This window comes from Drosophila elegans, unplaced genomic scaffold (genome assembly GCF_018152505.1).
Source record: "Drosophila elegans isolate 14027-0461.03 unplaced genomic scaffold, ASM1815250v1 contig_476, whole genome shotgun sequence".
Classification (NCBI taxonomy): domain Eukaryota; kingdom Metazoa; phylum Arthropoda; class Insecta; order Diptera; family Drosophilidae; genus Drosophila; species Drosophila elegans.
In genome coordinates, this window is record NW_024545863.1 from 4,922,802 (window position 1) to 4,942,075 (window position 19,274).

A 19,274-nucleotide genomic window follows, 5' to 3' on the forward strand; every position below is an offset into this window, starting at 1 on the left:
ACAATGCCTTGGCCACAAAAACTGCGAATTGCAATCAAAGCCAAAAATGGCTAAGGCCAGGCCAGAAGCTCATATAAATGTCAGGCGGCTAACGATGGATGCGAATCGGCCGGGAGCTGCTCTGCAGATGCATTAGTCGGCCAGTATTGGATTGTGCCTTATATCTATGGTAGCACCATTTCATCTTTGAGTCTGCTTTCAGGCAACACAAAGCTCGACTCCAATGAGGCAAGTCTGCCTGTAGTTGCACTTCCCCTTCAACTTTTGCATTTAAAATGGGTTCACTATGTAGGTTGCTCCGTGTTTGTTAATGGCGTGAAGTCAGCGGCGCGTAAATAATAATAAACAAACAAAAAATACAACAACGCAAAACGTAGAAACATCATGAGGCATCTTAATAAATTACTTCGGGGATTTTGGTGAACAATTTTTAATATTGCCAGGCCGTGGCCCAGACAGCCATTCCCATTCACATTCACACACCCCCGCGAACAGCGTGGGGTTAAAGTGCTGGGAGTACGGGGAGGTGTTTGCCCGACAGTTGCTTGACATTTCGAGTTTAATGAAATTTATGCAATTTTTCTTATTTGCCAAATGCACTGCGGCATTCGCAGCTCGCCCGCGGCGTCAGGAACACGCCAAAGTGCAATGCATCAAGCGGGTGGCTTTTCCGCGTAAAATGGGCGTTGAGCTGCTTAGATATACATAGACAGACCTGACAGCTACTCGGGTGTATGGCACTGTAGAAAAGGGCTTGTGAATTCCAGGAAATAGATTTTTGTTTGTGTGGGAATAGGGAAGCCAGCTCTGTCTTCTTGCCAAACAAAAAACCGAATTACTTATCAAAACGTTAAGATATACAAAAAAAGGTTTATAACATTAATAAAAAAAAAAATATAAATATATATACGACAATCAATCCATTGTAATTAATTAAATCTCAAACAAAATTGTTCAGCTCAAACTCTTTTTTGTTTAAATGCTTATCAATTACAAAAGTTTTTAAATCAATATCAGAGTCTTATTAAAAAAAGCCAAAACCTTGACCACAAAAAAATTCTTTAAGTGCATGAGCTGTGCATGTGTGACTCATCATTAGCAGAAGTAGGGGTAAACTATTTGCACAGCACTCATATCGCAGACGATGTGTTTTCCTTTGTTTCGCACGTGACAAATAATTAAATTTAGGCATGAAACTCAATACTTTTTGTTCCGTTGCGTTTTCTCGAACTTGACTGTTCAACTAAGTAAGCTGAAACTTAGCAACTTCCGAGGTGGGTCTAATTTAAAAACTGACAGGCGAGTTTGGGCGTAAGTACGTACTTGTTGCCAAGGTTCATAAAGGTGGCCAACGTGCCTAATGATGATTATTTCTAGTTCATTTTCATTTAGCGCTATTATTTTGTTGCCAACCAGCTACTGACAATAAGGCTGGGATGCCGGGATGCATGGGCCTGGGTGCGGTGGATCCGACGACATTATATTTTCATTGTTGGTCAGCCAAGCGCGAAGGCTTTTGGGGGAAAAAAAAGTCAGAGAGAACCATTTCCTTTGCTCGATCCCGCTGCCTCTGTTTTCAGGCTTATGCTTTCAACGGATTTTGGCTTGGTTGCCGCACAAAATGAAACAAAATGTCGTCAGAGTGTCATTTGGCTTCGAAGGGACCAGTGGAAGGACCTGGGTTAGGGGCAAATAGAGCCAAAGGACCCAGAGGAGCAGGAAAGAAAGAAAGGAATTGCTGCAGCTTTGCTTTTAGTTGACGGTGGGGGATATTGGCGGATGAAGAAGCGCCTAATGTGCTCCAAGCTGCTAAAGACTCGGCGGCAGTCGAGTTAATGAAACCAATAAATTAATTTTAATGATTGCATACACACACACAGTCACACACACTCACACACACACAGGATACATTGAAGCGTGCAGTTTGCTGCGTCAGGTCCTTCCTTTTCTATCCCTCTCGTTCACTGGGCGTGGCACTCGCCATAAGTAATTGACAAAATCTTAATTAGTCCTTGGCATGTCCATTGAATGGCTTCTGCTGGCTGTCGAGTTTAATTAGCGTTAAATATTTGCAGCGTCTTGAGTTTAATCAAATTAAAAATACCATCCCCCTGGATGGACAAAAATCAATGCCTGCACCCTAGACCGCCAATCAATTAGACGTTTAATCAAATTTTCATTAAACGTCCGTGCGATTTCCGTTCTGGCCAATTAAAAAGCCAGTTCGATTGTCTGCCAGTGTGTCAACTTAATCATTTTAGCGCATTATCCCCTCACGTACATGTTCGTAGTACACATGTACTCACATATATAGTATAGTATATCCTGGCCGTTATCTTTGCCCCTGGCCCAGCCCTCAGTGTGCCAGAGTGTTGCTTGCATGGAAAACAAACCGTAATCAGTTGAAGAGCCGAGTGCGCTCAAGAATTTCCACTTGCACTTGCCCAAGGCCACTTGGAGCTATAAACTGTGAAGAGCTGTTCCGGCTACCAGCAGAAGCGGATGCGGATGAGGCAGCTGCCCCATCGAGTGTCCTTGAAATCGAATACAGCTGCAGCATCTGCTCCTGTGCTCATGCACACAGAGGGAAAACTAAGCTGTCTAAATTGTAAAAGGAAATGGATGATATAAGTTTTAATTTTTATTTTGATTGATTCATTTATAATTGAGATTTCAACAAAACTAAGCCTCAGTTAAGTAATATTTAAATGTTTTTAAAAACTATTTTATTGTAGCACAGTTGAGATATGAGTATCTTTTAGACTTAATAAGCTGATGGATTTTTTCCTGGATTAAGAGATCAATATATTGATATTAGAATGCTACATTCAAGGCAGAACTGATTGATTGGTTTAGAATACTAAAGCAAAAGAAAATATTGTTAATGATGTAAAGACATAAAAATGTTTAAAAAATGGCACTTGCTCAATCAGTTTAATTAAATTTTCAGTGCACAGCTTCTTGTGCGAAAAAGTGCTGCCTTATGTCCTTGTCAGTATGTGCCACTGTCGAATAAATGTGCATATTCGGAGGGCAAGTGCATCGAGTCACCTAGAAACTGCTTTAATTAAGGTTTGGCTTGAGCTGGGCAATGGCTTAACGGCGACATCGATTGCCCTGGAAACCTTTGGACCGCTTATCGAGCTAGCCCTTTGGGCCGGTTTCGCTGATGTTGCCATATCTGATTTGGTCCCCGGGTAACCGGCTCTGCGTTGTCAAAGTGTCAAAGTGTAATCATGCTTTGTACGAGAGAGGCTTAAATTAAATTAATTGACGGCCACTTGAAGTAAATTAAACTGGTCCCGAAACGCTTTTATTTCAGCCGTTGCTGCTGCTGTTGCTGTTGCTGTCGCCGTTTCTCTTCCTGTGGCCATCGTCAATGTCCTGCCATTAAAGAGATTACAAAGGGTCAAAGGGATGGCTGCGATTGCTCATAATTGCGCGACGCCTGCGGCCAACCATCGAAAGCCTTTTCTCCTTCTTCTCTTTTTTGAGTGTTGTATCTTTTTTTTTCGTCGAGTCCTTGTTGCAAAAGTGTCATTTGCGTGGACTACTGCCCGAAAGATACTGTGACAGAGCATTTGGATGGCAAACTAATTAAATTTTGCTGGCTGGCGGATATGGGTAGCCAAATTGGCGCCGCAAATTGGTAATTACCCAGGCTGAAGTGCATGTCAAACACGTAAAAAGGCGATGGAGTGAGCGGCAAAGAAAGCTACCAGTTTCTAGCTGCCAGCTACCATCTCCGAACAATGTGCAATTAGCCAACGACAACTGAAACTGCAGCAGCCAACAAAAATATAAGAACACTGGGGGAAAATCATGCTTGAATTCATTTCTTCATTTAAGAGGGCTAAACTATAGTGGACTTTGAAATGTGCTAAAAATGGTTGGCTTACACAGACGGAAGATAAATGACATTATTGTCGCTAAAAGCTATTTTTAGACTTGTCAAATCAATGTCGGATTCGTAAAAACGTTTACTTACATGAAAAATATTAATAAAATAAAAAAAACTCTGTTTTTGGAACTAGTTTGTTTAATTTTGGAAGCTGTTAATGAAAGCCTCCATTAAATTATAGTTTAAATGGAAAAGTAAAAGTGCTACCATTTCTGGCCGAGATGGAAATGTATATAAGTGCTAGTACTTTTTATTTTTTCTCTGTGTATATCTATAGCTGCACCAACACGCCACTGCGGCGATGACAATCAAGCAAACGATGCCGATGTCCACGCAAAGCAGCTGACGACGCGTGTCCTGAGTGTCCTGGCTACATCTGAGTGTGTTTTTGTGTTTGCCGTTGTGTGGTGTGTGTGTGTGTGTGTGCGAATGGCCTTTGGACGCCTTGTGGGCGGGGGCGTGGCCAGCTGCAGTTGAGCTGCCTAATTACTTGTAAGTTGGCGAATTTGCGGCATGGCGTTTTCGGGTCTCCAGCAACTAAATTGAATTTGACGTGCCAGCAAGCGGTCAATTGCTAACAAGTTGCCCCACCATCCTGCAGCACCCATTTCGGTGGGCCAGTACCGCCGGATGGTTACTGAGATGGACGGGTGGACGGACGGATGATGTCGCGTGTCCGTCGTTTCCTGTTTCCTGTGCCAGCGCAACTTGCTGATTGCCGGCGTGTAATTATTTTTTAAGCACTTTGTCTGCCCGAGAAATTAGACCTAACTAAGCCAATCTCTTTAATTTCATTTCGGATACGTTTCCTTCTTGTGTCCCTTTTTCTGTTGGCTCGGTTGCATTTGAATAGCGTTAGGGGGGTGGGGAGTGGGGAAAAAGAAAAGCGAGCATATTTGGCTTTTGGGTCACACACGGCGGTCGGGAATCCTTGGCGCGTATATCCTCTCTTGTTGCTGGGCTTCCATTTTTCGGTTGCTTTGTCCAATTAGCAACTGTTTCGGGGGCTACGATTTCATTTCTCTTATTGTGCTCGTTATCCTTTTTATTTTGCTTCGCTGTCGCGGTCTGTACTCGGTTTCAGCTTGTGCAAATTTGATATCCTTGTTACGGCAAATTGTTGTACAATTATTTCGCCTCCGTTCCCTGTCCTTCACTTAGAAACCTCTTTAATTCGACCAATGAGTCGAATCGAATCGAAAGGAATCGAATGATATTTATATGCTCCAAAAAACGACCCCCTCATTGTCATTGTCCTGCGCCAATATTGTCGCCCTTTCGATTATTTATGATCTTTACTTACGAGAGAGTGCTCCCAACGGGCCTGTGGCCAAGTTTTAGTAGTCATCGTCCTCGGCCCGGTAATAAATTTATGCTTTTTTATTTCCTCCTGTCATAATTTTACCCTCAAATACACACACACACACACTCGAAGGACGAGATGAAGGGTGGCGATAGCAAAATACTTGGGCATTCTTCCTTCGCATTCTCGAGTTCCGCCCATGAGTTGCTTCACTCCTTTCAGGACATCATTTCCCCTCCTCAGTGTGTCTAGAAATTTTCCAATTGATAAATTATTTTATGGCAAATACACAAATTTTCCCATACGCACCCTCACTCTTTTACGTTTTGGCATTTTTGTGTGAGTGTGGTTTTTGGCTGTTGCCTTTGCGGTCTGGTTTCTCGGTTTTCACATCTTGGATACTCGAACTCTCATCCTCGTGTCCTGCCCATAAAAGCCGAATATTCGTATTGCTTTGGGTTCGTAATATCCTTTTGTATTTTTGCGTATTTCCTGTTCTATCCTCTTGGTCGAGCGGTCACTCATTGCTTTGCTCGTCATCATAATTTTCCCTGCCCAAGACTTTTTTGTTTCACCCCAAACACATAAAATCAATCATCTTTCTGCTGGCCCGTCTCTATCAATATTTTTTGTGTGTTTCTGCCTTTCATCAAAATTTGTTGCTACTCTCGTTCTTACTTTATCAGGTCTTAGGCTGAAACGAAAACAAATTCGAGTCGATTTATAAAGCATTTAGGTTGATTTTGCTTTCACTTTGTGCTTGTCGTGGTTCTTATAAATATGCTTCATTTATTTTAATAGAATTGTTTATGGGCCCCATATTGGCAGCGCCGGCATTCGGCCTCATTGTGCTCCATTCTGCGGGTTCCAACAGCATGCGCTACTGCCAAAAAATGTTAAGTGAAGAAATTGTAATAAAAAAACGCCGAATAAAAAGCCATGTGAAATAAACACACGAATAGTGGAAAACCGCGCCAAATCAAAGACAACAAATCCAAAATGCGCACACAATATTTTGCGGGATTATTTCAGTTGGCTTGCTGTCACTGCAAATGGAGGGGAATTGGGTGGGGGTTGAGGATGGTGAGGGTTCGAGTCCTGTGCACTATCCTGGGGAGTCTAAAAGTTCGGGCTACGATCCAAATTTCTGTTAATTTGGCAGCTTGTACTGCGTTGGCATTTTGCTTTTTGCCTGCCGGCCTCTGCCATCGTTTATATTTTTTTACGCTTTGCTTGAGTTTTATTTGCCTGCGGAAAAAAGTCAAAGAAGACTCGAATTTATACGGATATTCGTATGTGCACAGTTAAAAAAAAGACAAGTTTTGTTTGACCAAAACTAGTCATTTAGAATATGAAAAACGGTATATTTACATATGAAAAATGATTTCAAATCATCTAGCTGGTGATTTATGAACTTGTCACATTTTTATTGGAAAATTTTAGAGTTCAAAGCGAAATGCTTCTTAATATTCTGGTTTCTGGGCCTATAAAAAAATACTTATCTATTTCAAGAATAATACCTATCGATTTTTGGGCATTATAATTATAATCTATTTGGAGTTTCAAACAGATTGGTTTGAAGTATTATGAAGTTTAAACTTGATAATGTTGTTTTTTCTTTAAGTGTACAAGGGTATCTCACTCTTGGTCGCCTCTATTCTGTGTGCATATCTATGCAAAACGCTGTGCGCACATAAATTTCAGTGCTGGGCCACGCTTATTTGCATAGGAATTATGTATTTGGGCACGGCGGCTTAGCTGCATTACACAGGACACCAGCACATAGATATGGAGACACATACACACCCTTACTTACAACACACACACAAATACATACAAAAAGGACTCTCTGTGGTCATGCAGAAAACTAACGCATATCGTTTTCCTTCTATTTTGCAGCTATAAATTTACAACGCCCCAGGAAAATGCATTGCAGCAAAACAAGCAATTAAAGCAGTGCAGCCCCGCAACCACGAACCGAACCTGTAGTATCCTGCCGCCGCCGCCTGCTGTGCTAAAAACCTATTTTGAATAATTAAAATTCCGTAAGTGCTGCAGTCGAAGACGTCGACAAAGGTGAAGTGGAAGTGGAACTGGAAGTGGCAGTGCAAGTGGCAAGTGGCAGTGGAAGTTGTTGCAAAACAGAAAGAACCCGGGTCTACCATTGCTCGCAACACAATCTGCGGCCTGCAAATTCGTGTGCAGCAATGGAATAATTAATTCAATGCCCCTGACTAAGCCGGCGAGCAGCAGAAGCAGAACTGTTTACAAATTCGAGTGTCCCAGTCACAACAACAACTGCAGCAACAACAGCAACTCCGGCAAAATGGCCGCCGAGGCGAGGACAATTAGCCAGCGAGGACATATCCACAATCAGCGCCAGGTGATGATCCTGCCCCACATTCTGTTCCTGGCCATCACAGTAGTCTCACTGCAGTTCGACAGTGGTAAGTTTAGTCCAAGACACTCTTAACTTTGTTGCAAAAAACACCTCTCAACACAAACAACTTTCGATATCGAATTTGTGGACAAAAAATAAATACATTTTTCAAAATTCATTATATTCGACAACGAATTTAACCTTTTTGTCAGCCGAAAAATAAATATTAGACTTAAGTTCGGCATTATATTACTGCATTGTCTAAGTAAATACGAACCGTAAGCTTTGTTTATATTCCGTTCACTGACCCTGTTATTAAATAAGTGTGCATTGTTAACAACTATTTTGATTGCAAGCGAAGCTTAATTAAACTAAAGATCCGTTGAGCCATTACAGTGTTAGAAGTACATTAAATATAATATATATACTAGCATAAATATTTCATTATTTTTAACTTACTTTAAATAAATAGTAGACCAACATGCAAAATGCTTTTGCTTTTACCTTGCTAATTTGTAATTTAGTGGCGTGATAACACGATTTTTAAAGACAAACCGTAAGTCAAAACTTTTAAATTTTTTACGTAATTTGAAATGTTTACATTTAAAGCCAGATAATTCATGCAAAAATGGATTTCATGAATATAAAAGGTATCTGATTGGGGACCAATCTGATTGGTTATAAAAATAAAATAATTTTAATGTGGGATTTTTCAAGCTTTGCCAGTCCATGACTGGCACCACTGATCCCAGTTTGGCGGGCCCTTGGCAATTGCAAATTTAATCGCGTACAAGAGCAATTGCAAGAGCAAGCAGTCAATCAGCGGGCCCGGCCGCAAAGCCATTCAATTGACAAAGCCACAAATTGCGGAGGCGGAGCGGGCAACGCTCGATGACGTCCAGCTTTGTCGGCCGGCGAATTAATCTCACGGATGAATATTTCAAAGCGAAACTTGAGCAATTAATTTCGCTAATTGCTTTTCTTCGCCTCGTTTTTGTCTCGGGACGAGGCCTTTGCATTTAAATGCCCGACAGTGGGTGCATTTCAAGGACTCAACTTTTGCCTGTGCATAAACTCAATCTGACATTTATGCGAATGCCCACGGAATCAAATAAGAGTAATGCCATTGCCAGCGAAAGGAGGCCCTAGCTCGAGCCCAGTGTCTTGGGATCTTGGGATCTGGCGATGGAGACGAAGATGGAGATGGTCGCGCTCGGTTCTTCATTTAACGAACTGGGGATGTGGCGGTGCAATGTCCTCTGGCTACTCAAACATTCCAGTGGCTATTAGTATTCATATCTTGACTGAACTAAACTGAAAGCTTAAATTCCTCTGGCCATTCACTCCCCTCATCCCTATTGCGGAGGGACAGGGACTGGTTTTGGGATTCCGTTTTTATCTGCCAACGTTTGCATGAATTTTCATTTCGTGCTAGAATTGTTGAAAAAGATGCAATTAAATTTTAGGACCAGGGGTGTCGGGAGAACAAGAAAAAAAAGGAAAAAAACTAGAAGATGTAGATGGACGTGAACGTGGAGACGAATGCGGGATTCCGGTGTCGAGACAGATATAAAGTGCATTATAGAGCGAGCGCGCGCAAAAAGCTCAGCACGAATTTTCCAAGTCCCTGACAGTGTCTCAGTTCCGTTTTCCCCACACCGTTCCACCGATTTTCCCCCCGGCCATGCTCCTTGTGCGGTTGCAGCTGCCGTCAGTGGCAAGAACGCATTATTAATTTATTTTTCAACTTGCTAGATGAATAAGCAAAGAGCAAAAATGCTCCTCGATTGCTGCTTTGGATGCAGCCAAGCAAAAATTCCCAATTTAAACGTCGTCGTGTTGCTCGACTCGAGTGCAAACCAAAATCCGAGTTCGCTGGTCAGGAGGATAGGGCTCCATTGTCGGGTCATTTTGCATGCAACTTTGGCACAGAAGGGCAACGTGTTCCGAACGGACTTCAATCTGCTGTCCATCACTGTCTTCGATCGTGCCCGGACGAGCACCGCAGAGGAAATACTATAAAATCCAAAAGTGAATAATGAACCGCAAATAACTTTACTTTGTCCGCATTTGCCGCTCCCGCTTTTTAGGGACAACCGTCAAGCTCGCGTCGATTTCCTGGTGTTTTTCAATTGCTTCAGGACGTTTGTCTGGCACTCTTCGAAACTGCGAGTGTCGGTAACAATTAGTTTTGGCTTGTAGTCCAGTTAACAGACAACCCAGCTCCGTTTTCAAATATTTGCATTTGCGGTTGTCAGACTGCAGTCGACGTCGACTGTATTGCATTCCCCCCAGTCTCAATGCGCCGGCTTCCATGTTTTTATCCCACATTTTTGAACAATTAATGAAGTGCAAAACGCTTGCCGAATGCCCTGATAGAGTTCGCATTTGCCAACCGCAAATCTCCTTCATCTTCATTAATGTTGAATATATATTGTGACATAAATCACACAATCAAATTATCTGCATCCCCCATTCGCCTGGGGGGAATAACAGATTTGGATTCAGCTGTCCGACTCAACTAATCAATTTGACATAGGTAAGTTGCCGCAGCAAAACTTTAACCCAAAACTTTGGATACTCGCATTTCGGAAAAGTTGTTTTCTTCCCCCCGCCTTTTTAGATAACACTTTGCACATACACATGCAAGTGGGTAAGTGAAATTTATTAACTGCATGGACCACAAACCAAATGCAAATAAATCAGACATCGGGCAGAGCAAAACTTTGTTAAAACAGACGATAATATGGGCAATGCCAGCGGCAGCTGAACCGGAAAAGTTGCCAATGTTTAGGGGTAAGCAAAAAGCAAAATAAACAAAAAAAAAGAAGCCAAACCACAAAAAGGATATTGACGTGTGACGTGTGACGGGGACAAGAACTTATCGAGAGACTCTTGAGGCCTACAAGTTGATGGCATTGCAGGACTGAGTGGGCGGGCGTTCATCCATCACTCTTCCCATTTTCCACCTCCTAACCCTCTACTTTTCCCACTTTTCTCCACTTTTCTCCAGTTTAGGTGCGGCGGTGTCAAGTATTTGCACTTGAATTGCGCGCTAAGCAAAATTTACGCGCATTTGTTTGTGCGACTCCAGAGAATTCCTCGTCGCGTTCAAGGCTCAAGTGAAAATCGATGAGGCGATGCCTACATGTACACAGAAAAATAAATCAATCATATTAATGGGCTATTCCATCAGCCTAAAAAGCTTCTAAGCTTTTCTATGTGAAAATTTTTCAAAATCTAAACCTGGTCAAAGTTTTAGCTTTAAATTTCAGTCAATTTAAAAAAAAATTTAATTTATGAGTTGAACATGATGTTTCCTTATATAAATTTTAATTTTTAAAATGAATATTCAAAAAGTATTGCAAGCTACATAGTTTCAACAATTATAAATATGCTTGAAACTTTTACACAAAATGATTATTTTGAAACTTCTCTTACAAAATTGTTATTTTCATATTTTTTTTTATAAGATATACAAAATGATGGATAATCATGGAACTATGATTAACAATTATTAATATTTCGATTGTTGTAGAATTATTTGCAGACACTCTTCTACTTTTTTGTGGTGTATGGTAAAGGCCGTTAACTTTGCTGCTTGGCCACAATGTTTTCTTTTCCGCCTGCGTTTTGCTTGGCTTTTTATTGGTTTCCTTCGCCTCTTTTTGTTGGTTTGTTTGATTTGGCTGTTGTCCTGCTTCTGGTGTCATGAGCAAAGGAGCAGCATTTGAGCAAACAGGCCAGACCTGCCATCACACAATCACACACAAGCACACACGCAGGGCAAAGGACGAGACACTCAAAGCCCTTAGCCCGGGCACATATTGCTTCATCTCTCTACGTGAGGCTGCCGGGAGCCAGGCATCAAAACTGTCGACAACATCAACGTCAACGGCATCATCGCAACCAGCTCCGCTCCAACATCAGCTAACAGCTCCATATTCAACTGCTTCCATTCGCTATCCAGCTAGAGCTCCGTCATTATGGGCTTCGGCTGGCACTTCACAAAAATGCACACAAAATCCTCAACTTTATCTCGTCAATAACTTAAGTGCCAGTCAGGACTCTCAGTTCCTGTGGCAACCCCCACAGTTTTAGTCGGTTTATTTCGGCTTTGCTCTACACACAAAGAAATATTTCCAAAACCAGCTTTTGTTCTCGAAATAATAAATAAATAATGAGTTAAGCACCGGATGTCCTGCGACGGACAAAGCCATTTTTGGAAGTATTTTATAGAAGGTTTGAGGTTGCCCGGGTGTAAGCTTAACATTGTTTCAAATTTAGTTCCTTTTAGAACGTTTTGTGTATGTGAAAAAAATATAATTAAACACATTTAAATTGCTGGAGTTGGAATTATATCAATTCTTCTTGAATAAAACGTAATGTTGTTAATTTAAGAACGTAATTACTCGAACTCGGTTTAATTTGAAATTCAAGAAACCAAAATTGATTGAGTTTAAATGATACCGACTACAACATTTGCACCAAAATATTCTCTCAGTGTAGCATGTTGCGGCCTGCGGCTTTGATTCGCCTTTGCCCTCTTGCCACACTCGTTTATTGGTAAAAATTTGCTTCAACTCTGTTTGGCACGTACTGCGGTTGCAGTGGCAAAAGGCTTGCAAATGATTATTTTATTGACAATTAAATCATAAAGACGAAAGCAAACCGCACAAATCTACCGAGTGGATCGAGAGTGAGAGGCTGACAAGCTGTAAGGAAGGTAATTTTATTGCCATGAATGTCAGGAGCTGACATTAGTCACAGCCAGTTCACCCACAGCCAGTGAAAGCGATTCGGGTTTATTGCAGCATTTAAGGCCAGAAATGGAATCGCACTTAAACGCAGAGCAAAAGGCAATATGCCGCTTATTGCTCATTCGGTGCATGTGTGCCAGGACTCGAGAGTCCTGCTCGCAAAGGGGAAAGAACTTGTTGCCCACACAGGACTTTTGGTCGTGGGTCTGTGCCTAGTGAGCAACATCATACCAAGAAAAGTCATCATCGTGATTGAGGTGATATTAAAAAGTTGCCCAGCAAACGAAGAAATTGTGTTTCGGCCCGATTAACGTGTCTGCAAAGTTGGCGTTGGCCTTTGACCTGCTAACTGGGCTGATTGAATTGGAAGCGACTGGTAATGACGGCAGCGAAAACCACTTTGCCACTCTGCAGTAGCGGACCATATTTAATTTGTGTGCAAATGCTTGGCAAACAAGTTGCTAATAAAATAAAGTGACTCTCTGTCTGCCCTGGCACCCTACTTAGTAGAGTACCCCCTCTAGGAACTTCATTAAAATCTGGCCCTTTCTTTGTTAGCTGGCTTAAACTAGAAAGGCATTTCATTATGTCACAACGGCTGGGAAATTTTAATTTGCAGCGCATTGGCATTGGCTTAGTCGGCTCTTGAGAGGAGCACTTCCAGCAAATTGGCATGAACTTGCAGCTGGACATGCACCTGGACGATGATGATGATGGCATTGTTTTTTTGGGCCGCAAATAAAATATGAAAAAAGCCACAGCACAAAAACATTGCTTAGTGCTGGTGGATGTAAAGGTGGGTGGGCAACCTCAGACTCAGGCTCACCAGAGGCCACAATGAGGCGGCATTGCGGACCAAGTGTCCTCCGCCATCCGACATCCTGCCAAAGGAGGTTAAAATATTTTTGCAGCTTTATCTTCAGACAGTTGTCGGGCAGAGGGCGGTAAGGGGGGCTGGGAGGGGGGGCCGAGGGTTAAAAAAGAGAAAGGTTGTCGTAATGCAGCGCCGGGATTTAACTGACAGTGAATGCAGTACCACCACTCAACGTTGCCCCCGCTGGGCAAACAGATGGCCAAGGCCCCTCTTCCCGGCTCAGGAATCCTGGTTATACCCGTTATACGTAGAATAAAAGGGTATATTGTATGCGATGAAAAGTATGTAAAATGTAGCTGAAGTTATAAGTTATATTTAGAAGTTATAAGCACTAATGTAATTGTCCGGCAGATGGCGCCACCTTAAGCCCAACATCTTCAGGAAGCATATTTATTATTTGGGTATTTAATAGTCGGAACACTCGACTATACCGTTTCTTTTTGTTTGTGCCTGGTGTAGCCCATGGCCCATGGGATGTGGCCATTTTACGGCTGGGAACCATTCAGCTGCTGCTACGGCTGCTGCTCCTGCTGCTGATGCTGATGCACTTTCCTGGCAAGTAGGTGGGCCTTCAAATGCTTCAAATTAATTTCACCGCATGGGGAAATTGCCCGGCATTGTTTGGCACTGGCATCAGGAAGCCGTAAATCAGGGTCTGGCACAAAGAGCTCCGGATTCGGGATTCAGGACTCTGGACTCAGGATCCGGTATCGGGGATCGGGGATCTCATTTGACTGGCCTCCGCTCAACTGTTTGCTCACAACTCCGCTTATCGGCGTCTAATCTCTTTATGATAAAATGTTTATATTGGCGACAATATCAAAAGCACTTTGGCCACACGGTCCGTGTCGGTGGTGGTGGTGGTTGCTGGCCCGTCGGGTCGGTGGTTGTTGCAATAATAAATCGAGAGTGCCACCGCAAACAGTGCGGGAATGGAGGCGAAAGTTTCCACATTGCCATATGAAAGATAAATTCACGGATAAGAACTTTGACCGGGCGCTGTGAAAAGCGGATTGTGTGTACAAGCTAATTTAAGTTCGACGCCAGCTGTGCGTTTGTTTGGGCTTCCACATCCACATCCACATCCACAGTCTTACCATCGTTCTCATGCCAGGACCTGGCCCAAAGCAAAAGTGCTGGCAAAAGCCAGGACAACGCAGCTGTTGTCCAACCGCACCAGGCGAAGCGACTTTATTATTATTATCCCCGGCACAAAGTGGCAATGGGCCGGCTCAAGTTGGCGAGGACCGAGTTTTCGCCGGCGACATTTGTCCAGCTGCTTCATTTCATATTCAGGAGATACTTTTTCCATCATTACGATTCGCGAGGCGAGAAATCACAAAAGTGTGCTATGCCTGAGTTAGAGGTCCTCGCACTTTTCCATTAATTCTGCCGAGCTCAAGGGGAAATTCCTACTTTTAGACCGAAAAAGGGCATTCGGCCTTTCACAAAATGTAGTCACTTGTTTTAAGCTTTCCTTTCCTTTCCCATTTTATTTTGTGTGTTTTTTTTGTGAGCCCCATGTCCTCAGTTATTTTTCATTTTTCTTTATGCTCGCAAAGTTGCGACTGGTGGCAGAGGAAAATAAAGAATATAAAAAACAAAAACATTAAAAAAAAAATTGAAAACACAAAAGGCGAGCGCAAAGTTTTTCGGCCTCGCAGGCTGCTGAAGCTGAAGAACCGGCGAAGTCGGACTTCGACTCCGGTTGACAGATGATAGCGCCGGGTGGGGGTTTCCCTATATATAGTAGCACGGCTCATCAGCAGCTCATCAACGATGGCGTCTATAATATCACATTTTTTTGCAGCCTGCCCCTGGCAACTTCTGCGCTTAAATGACTTTAAGAATGCGTAACAAAGTTTTTAAATTATTTCTAAAGTCGAGGCTAAAATGAAATTATAAAGGGATTTTCGCCAGCGAACTGCAGCTGACGTCCGGCCCAGTTGCCCTCCTCTTTTCTGCCCTCCTCGGCTTATTAACATTGGAAACTCATTAATATTGTATTTTCCTCGCGTTTTTAGCGCTTTCGTCTCCTTCGTGCCGCCGGCACACCGCTTCTCTGGCCAGTGGACTTAACTCGTTCATAAAAGTTTGGCAAATTTCATTGCATTAATTTGGCGCGCAGGTGTCAGATCTCCGGTGTCGGGCTACAAACGCACAAAGTGTCAAATAAATCAAACAGTTTTGTGGAAAGGGCCAGCTCCTGGGAACGAGTTCCCATCTACGGGTCAGATGGACGAGACGGGGTTTGCAAGTTTAATGAGTCGTGCCCGGGCATTCGATTGTTCAGAGGGTGCGGGGCAGGATGAGATTGGATGGTATGTGATGCAGAGCTAAGGTCCTGGACTTAAAATCGGTCACACCCTGGCTGGACTGGGAACAATTGCAACAGATTTGACAAATACGTCGCATGTTTTATTTATTTGACTGCCCTTCGACACAGAACATGGTCTACCCACATTGGAAAAAAATGTGCTTAACCCTTTTGGAAATAAGTTTAGGGGTACATATTATTTGAATTCTTAATATTAAATCTTTATATACTTATTTGAACTCCTAATATTAAATCTTTACAAATTTATTTGTATATTCTTAAATTTATTGTTCCACTCAAAAATTTAAGTAAGAGTGATCCTATTTTCTAATTTTATACCTAATCCTAACTTTAAAATAATTAATTAGTAAATACCCTTTTTTTTTTTTGGAAAAAGTGATTTTATGTTCAAAGTAATAATCGTATTTATAAGATACAAAGCGCCAAAACAACATTGCATTCGTATCAAAAATGTCTTTAAATTAGAAGTTTAAATAAATGTTCTGCCCAAAACCTTAAGTCAAACCCAAATCAGAAGTTAAGCAATAAAGCAATACTAAAAATATATAAAAAAATGATGAAAATGAAATACGTACCCTTCCTTTTTATAAAACTGATTTAGGGTAAAAGATATTTATCTCAGTGCGGGAATCCCTTGTCTCGTGTTTGTTTTACTAATTTCCTGCTGCAAATATTTGCGAACGTTCCGAGCTGGGTGACAATTGCTGCATTCGAGTGCCGGTGGCGGCAGTTCCCATATGGCAGCACTTCATGATATTGACATAAAGTGCAAGCCAGGTTGCAACCCCTAAGCCTCAAATCACAACCCTCGGTCCTCATTCGTCTTGGGTAGGAGCTCAATGTCATCGTGTGTGCCGATGTGGCAGGCAGGGGGGTTGGTGTCCTGAAACGATATACGCATCTATTGTGTGCTCCATTCTCATAGCTAACCTTAGCCAAAACCGTTTAACAATCGGCGGGCCTAATGAACCATAACGCTTTATCGCCATTTGTCGTGTCGGCGCGGTATCCTGGTCGTCCTCGTCGTCCTTGTCGTCCTTGTCGTTCTTGTCGTCCTTGCCGCATAAGTGTGCGATTGGGATTTAATTTGATTGCTTCGATGGCTGCGTATGTGAGTGTGCGGCATTATCCTGTGATTTACCGTGTTACTCGGTCTTACTTTGTTTTACCGCTTATTGCTTATTACTTTTTCCTCACTCGACTTGGGCGTGTCTGGCTGAGGATTTTCCCTTTTATTCGCTACCCTCCTCTGTCATGCATTAACGAGCCGATGACAAAAAACTCAAACTAAATCCTTTCTGCATTGATTGATAAAGTGCCTTATGCGAGGATTAAGGCGACATTGATTTACTATGCCTTCGGCTTACTCGCTCTCTTGCTTATGTTTTTTTTTGTCCCCAGGTCCTTTTTTTGAGAAGGGATTGAATGTCAAGGGGAAGTCTGCACATTTAAGCTAATTGCACAACAATCTGGTGTGATTCCTCCCCCTTGTTGTCTCATTAAAGTTGTCGGGCAGGCAAGTTTTAACCTCAAAAGAGTGAGGTGTTGCAGTTGAAAAGTTAGGGGGGCACGGGGGCACACCTGCAAGAGGTGTTACATTTTATTTGAAAAGTTTCTCTGTTTCGCCAGCATAAATATTGTCATCTCTTCGAGCATTGTTTTGGGCCCTGGCCATTGGATTGTGAAACCCAGTTGGTTTGGTTTGGTTTGGTTAGGTTTGGTTTGGCCGTGTTCAACTACTGCCCCTCTCTGTCTCAGTTACTCGGTTTTCGAGCTGTGGCTGTGTCAATTAACGCCTAAGTTGTAAACAAATTTCGCCCGGTGGCCCGCTGCACTCATAAATTGCAGTTAGAAGATGGCAGCGAAAGTTTGCCCGAGAGCCCAGTGGAGCATGCTATTCGGCCCCCGTTTCCGCAGGAGGAGCAAGTTTGCAAGTGTTAGCCAAAGTATGCTTTAGCTAAATGCTGTTAGGTGGCAGTTGCTGTTTACTTGCGACTTGGCGTTGGCCTGATTAATTAGCTGGATCTGGAGCTGGAGCTGGAGCTGCAGGTCCTTGACAATTTTCAAGTTTGCACTGCAAATCGAGCGAGATTTTGTGAAGCGGCGAAGTTGGAATAGGAACAAGAAGGATGGCATAGCACGTGACGCATATCATATTTTTTTTATTCTTGTTTGAGCCAACGAGTGGCCCAATCAGTAGCTCCTAAGCCAGAGCAAAGCCACTTGCCACTTGATCCCTAAGCTAGCTATCTCATTCCGACTCTGGGCTTCAGATTGCCACAGAAATGACCAATTAACTAAGAATGCCTCAGCCTTATCCCCAGCTCAAAGCAATGACTTTGGCCCCGCACTTTGTCCTGAAAATGGCCAGGAGTCACAAAACTTTGACACTGGCTGCGAAAATTTTAAATCAAATCAGAAGAGAGATTGTATTGCAAATAATACTTATGAACTTATTATCTTGTTTGTGTTTTCTGCCACGCCCCGTCAGGAACCCTTGATCCCCCCCCTCCTTTCCTATATATATATATAATATACTATATATATAGATACCCTCTTGGCATGCAGAACACGAACCAGCTATCCGTTCTCGCTGCGAGCTGGGATAGAAATTTAAGCCATAACTTGGCCAAGCGCAGAGTTTCGCTTCGATATTGGTCTTTGGTTTTGATTTTGTTTCTGTGGCCAGCCATCCAGCCAGCCAGCCAGTCCTCCATTGTGCCAACTTCGATGTTTATACTGTGTGGCACAAACTCCGTAAATAAATTCCAACAAAATTGTATAACAATATAGCAAACGGGCCTCCAGGGTAAATACAAGGTTTTTGGGATAAACGTGCGCCAGACGAGACCACGTTTGTATGGGGAACTGCGAGGGGACCAATAGTATTTGCAAGTTGACGTGGTCATAACATTGAATCCCGGCGAAAGGATGAGACTGGCGGACAGTTGGCAGATGAAGATGAAGAAGCTTTAACTTGGCCTAAATGTATAGAAGAGCCGCTGAGAGGTCCTGAAACTAATTTCGGTCACTCCGTACTTAATCCAATAAGGCAAGAACAGTTTTCTTAAGTAATTTGTTACCCCTGCAGGACTCTCCATCCCCCATTCCCACATTTAAGCCCAAAACGCTTTGTTGGGCCGTTTAGTCGGGCAAATAGCAAACAATTTTAACTTAACTGCCCGGTCGAAGAGTTTTCCGCTTTTCCACTATTCCAGCTTGGGAACTCTTTTGCGCTGGCAAGCTCGGCATAGTTGCTTCAAGTATTTTCCAGCTTCTGTTTGTTTGCCTGGCCGGCGGTTGCCATTGTTGGATTTTGTATGTTGGCTGCTAGATGGTCCTGGGGCTCTCAATCAAGCGGCTTTTCCAACCGCAACGCTCCGTTGCATCGACTCTGGCTCAGCCTTAAAGCGAATCAATCAAATGCCGGTTTTAATATAAAATGTTAATTGGAAAATTTGAAGCTGCAAACTTTTCCAACTCTCATTAAGAAATTATTCAATTTTTCGCAGCCAGCGAGGAAGAAATGTCGGAAGGAAGAGCTCACATAAAAGTGAAGTGCTAAAGGAAAGACAACAAATTGTTTTCAGTTATCGGAGTACTCCTCTCGGCTCGACTTTTATTATTGCCTTTTTATTGCGTATTAATTTTGCGTGCTTAATTTGCCAGCTTTTGCCTGGCCAGAAAGGGGGCGGGGGTGGAGGCGTGGCAGTCGAGG

General features: G+C 42.7%; 1 protein-coding gene across 2 annotated transcripts in view; it reads left to right on the top strand.

The window, feature by feature from the left end:
* Positions 1–19,274, top strand: part of LOC108137378 (obscurin) — a 123,004-nt gene that overhangs the window by 52,201 nt on the left and 51,529 nt on the right. For both annotated transcript variants that reach the window (XM_017259030.1, XM_017259031.1), the window contains exon 3: positions 7,104–7,651. In XM_017259030.1, the coding sequence (XP_017114519.1) occupies positions 7,429–7,651 (223 nt within the window). In that variant the 5' untranslated portion in view covers positions 7,104–7,428. The remainder of the gene's footprint in view (positions 1–7,103; positions 7,652–19,274) is intronic.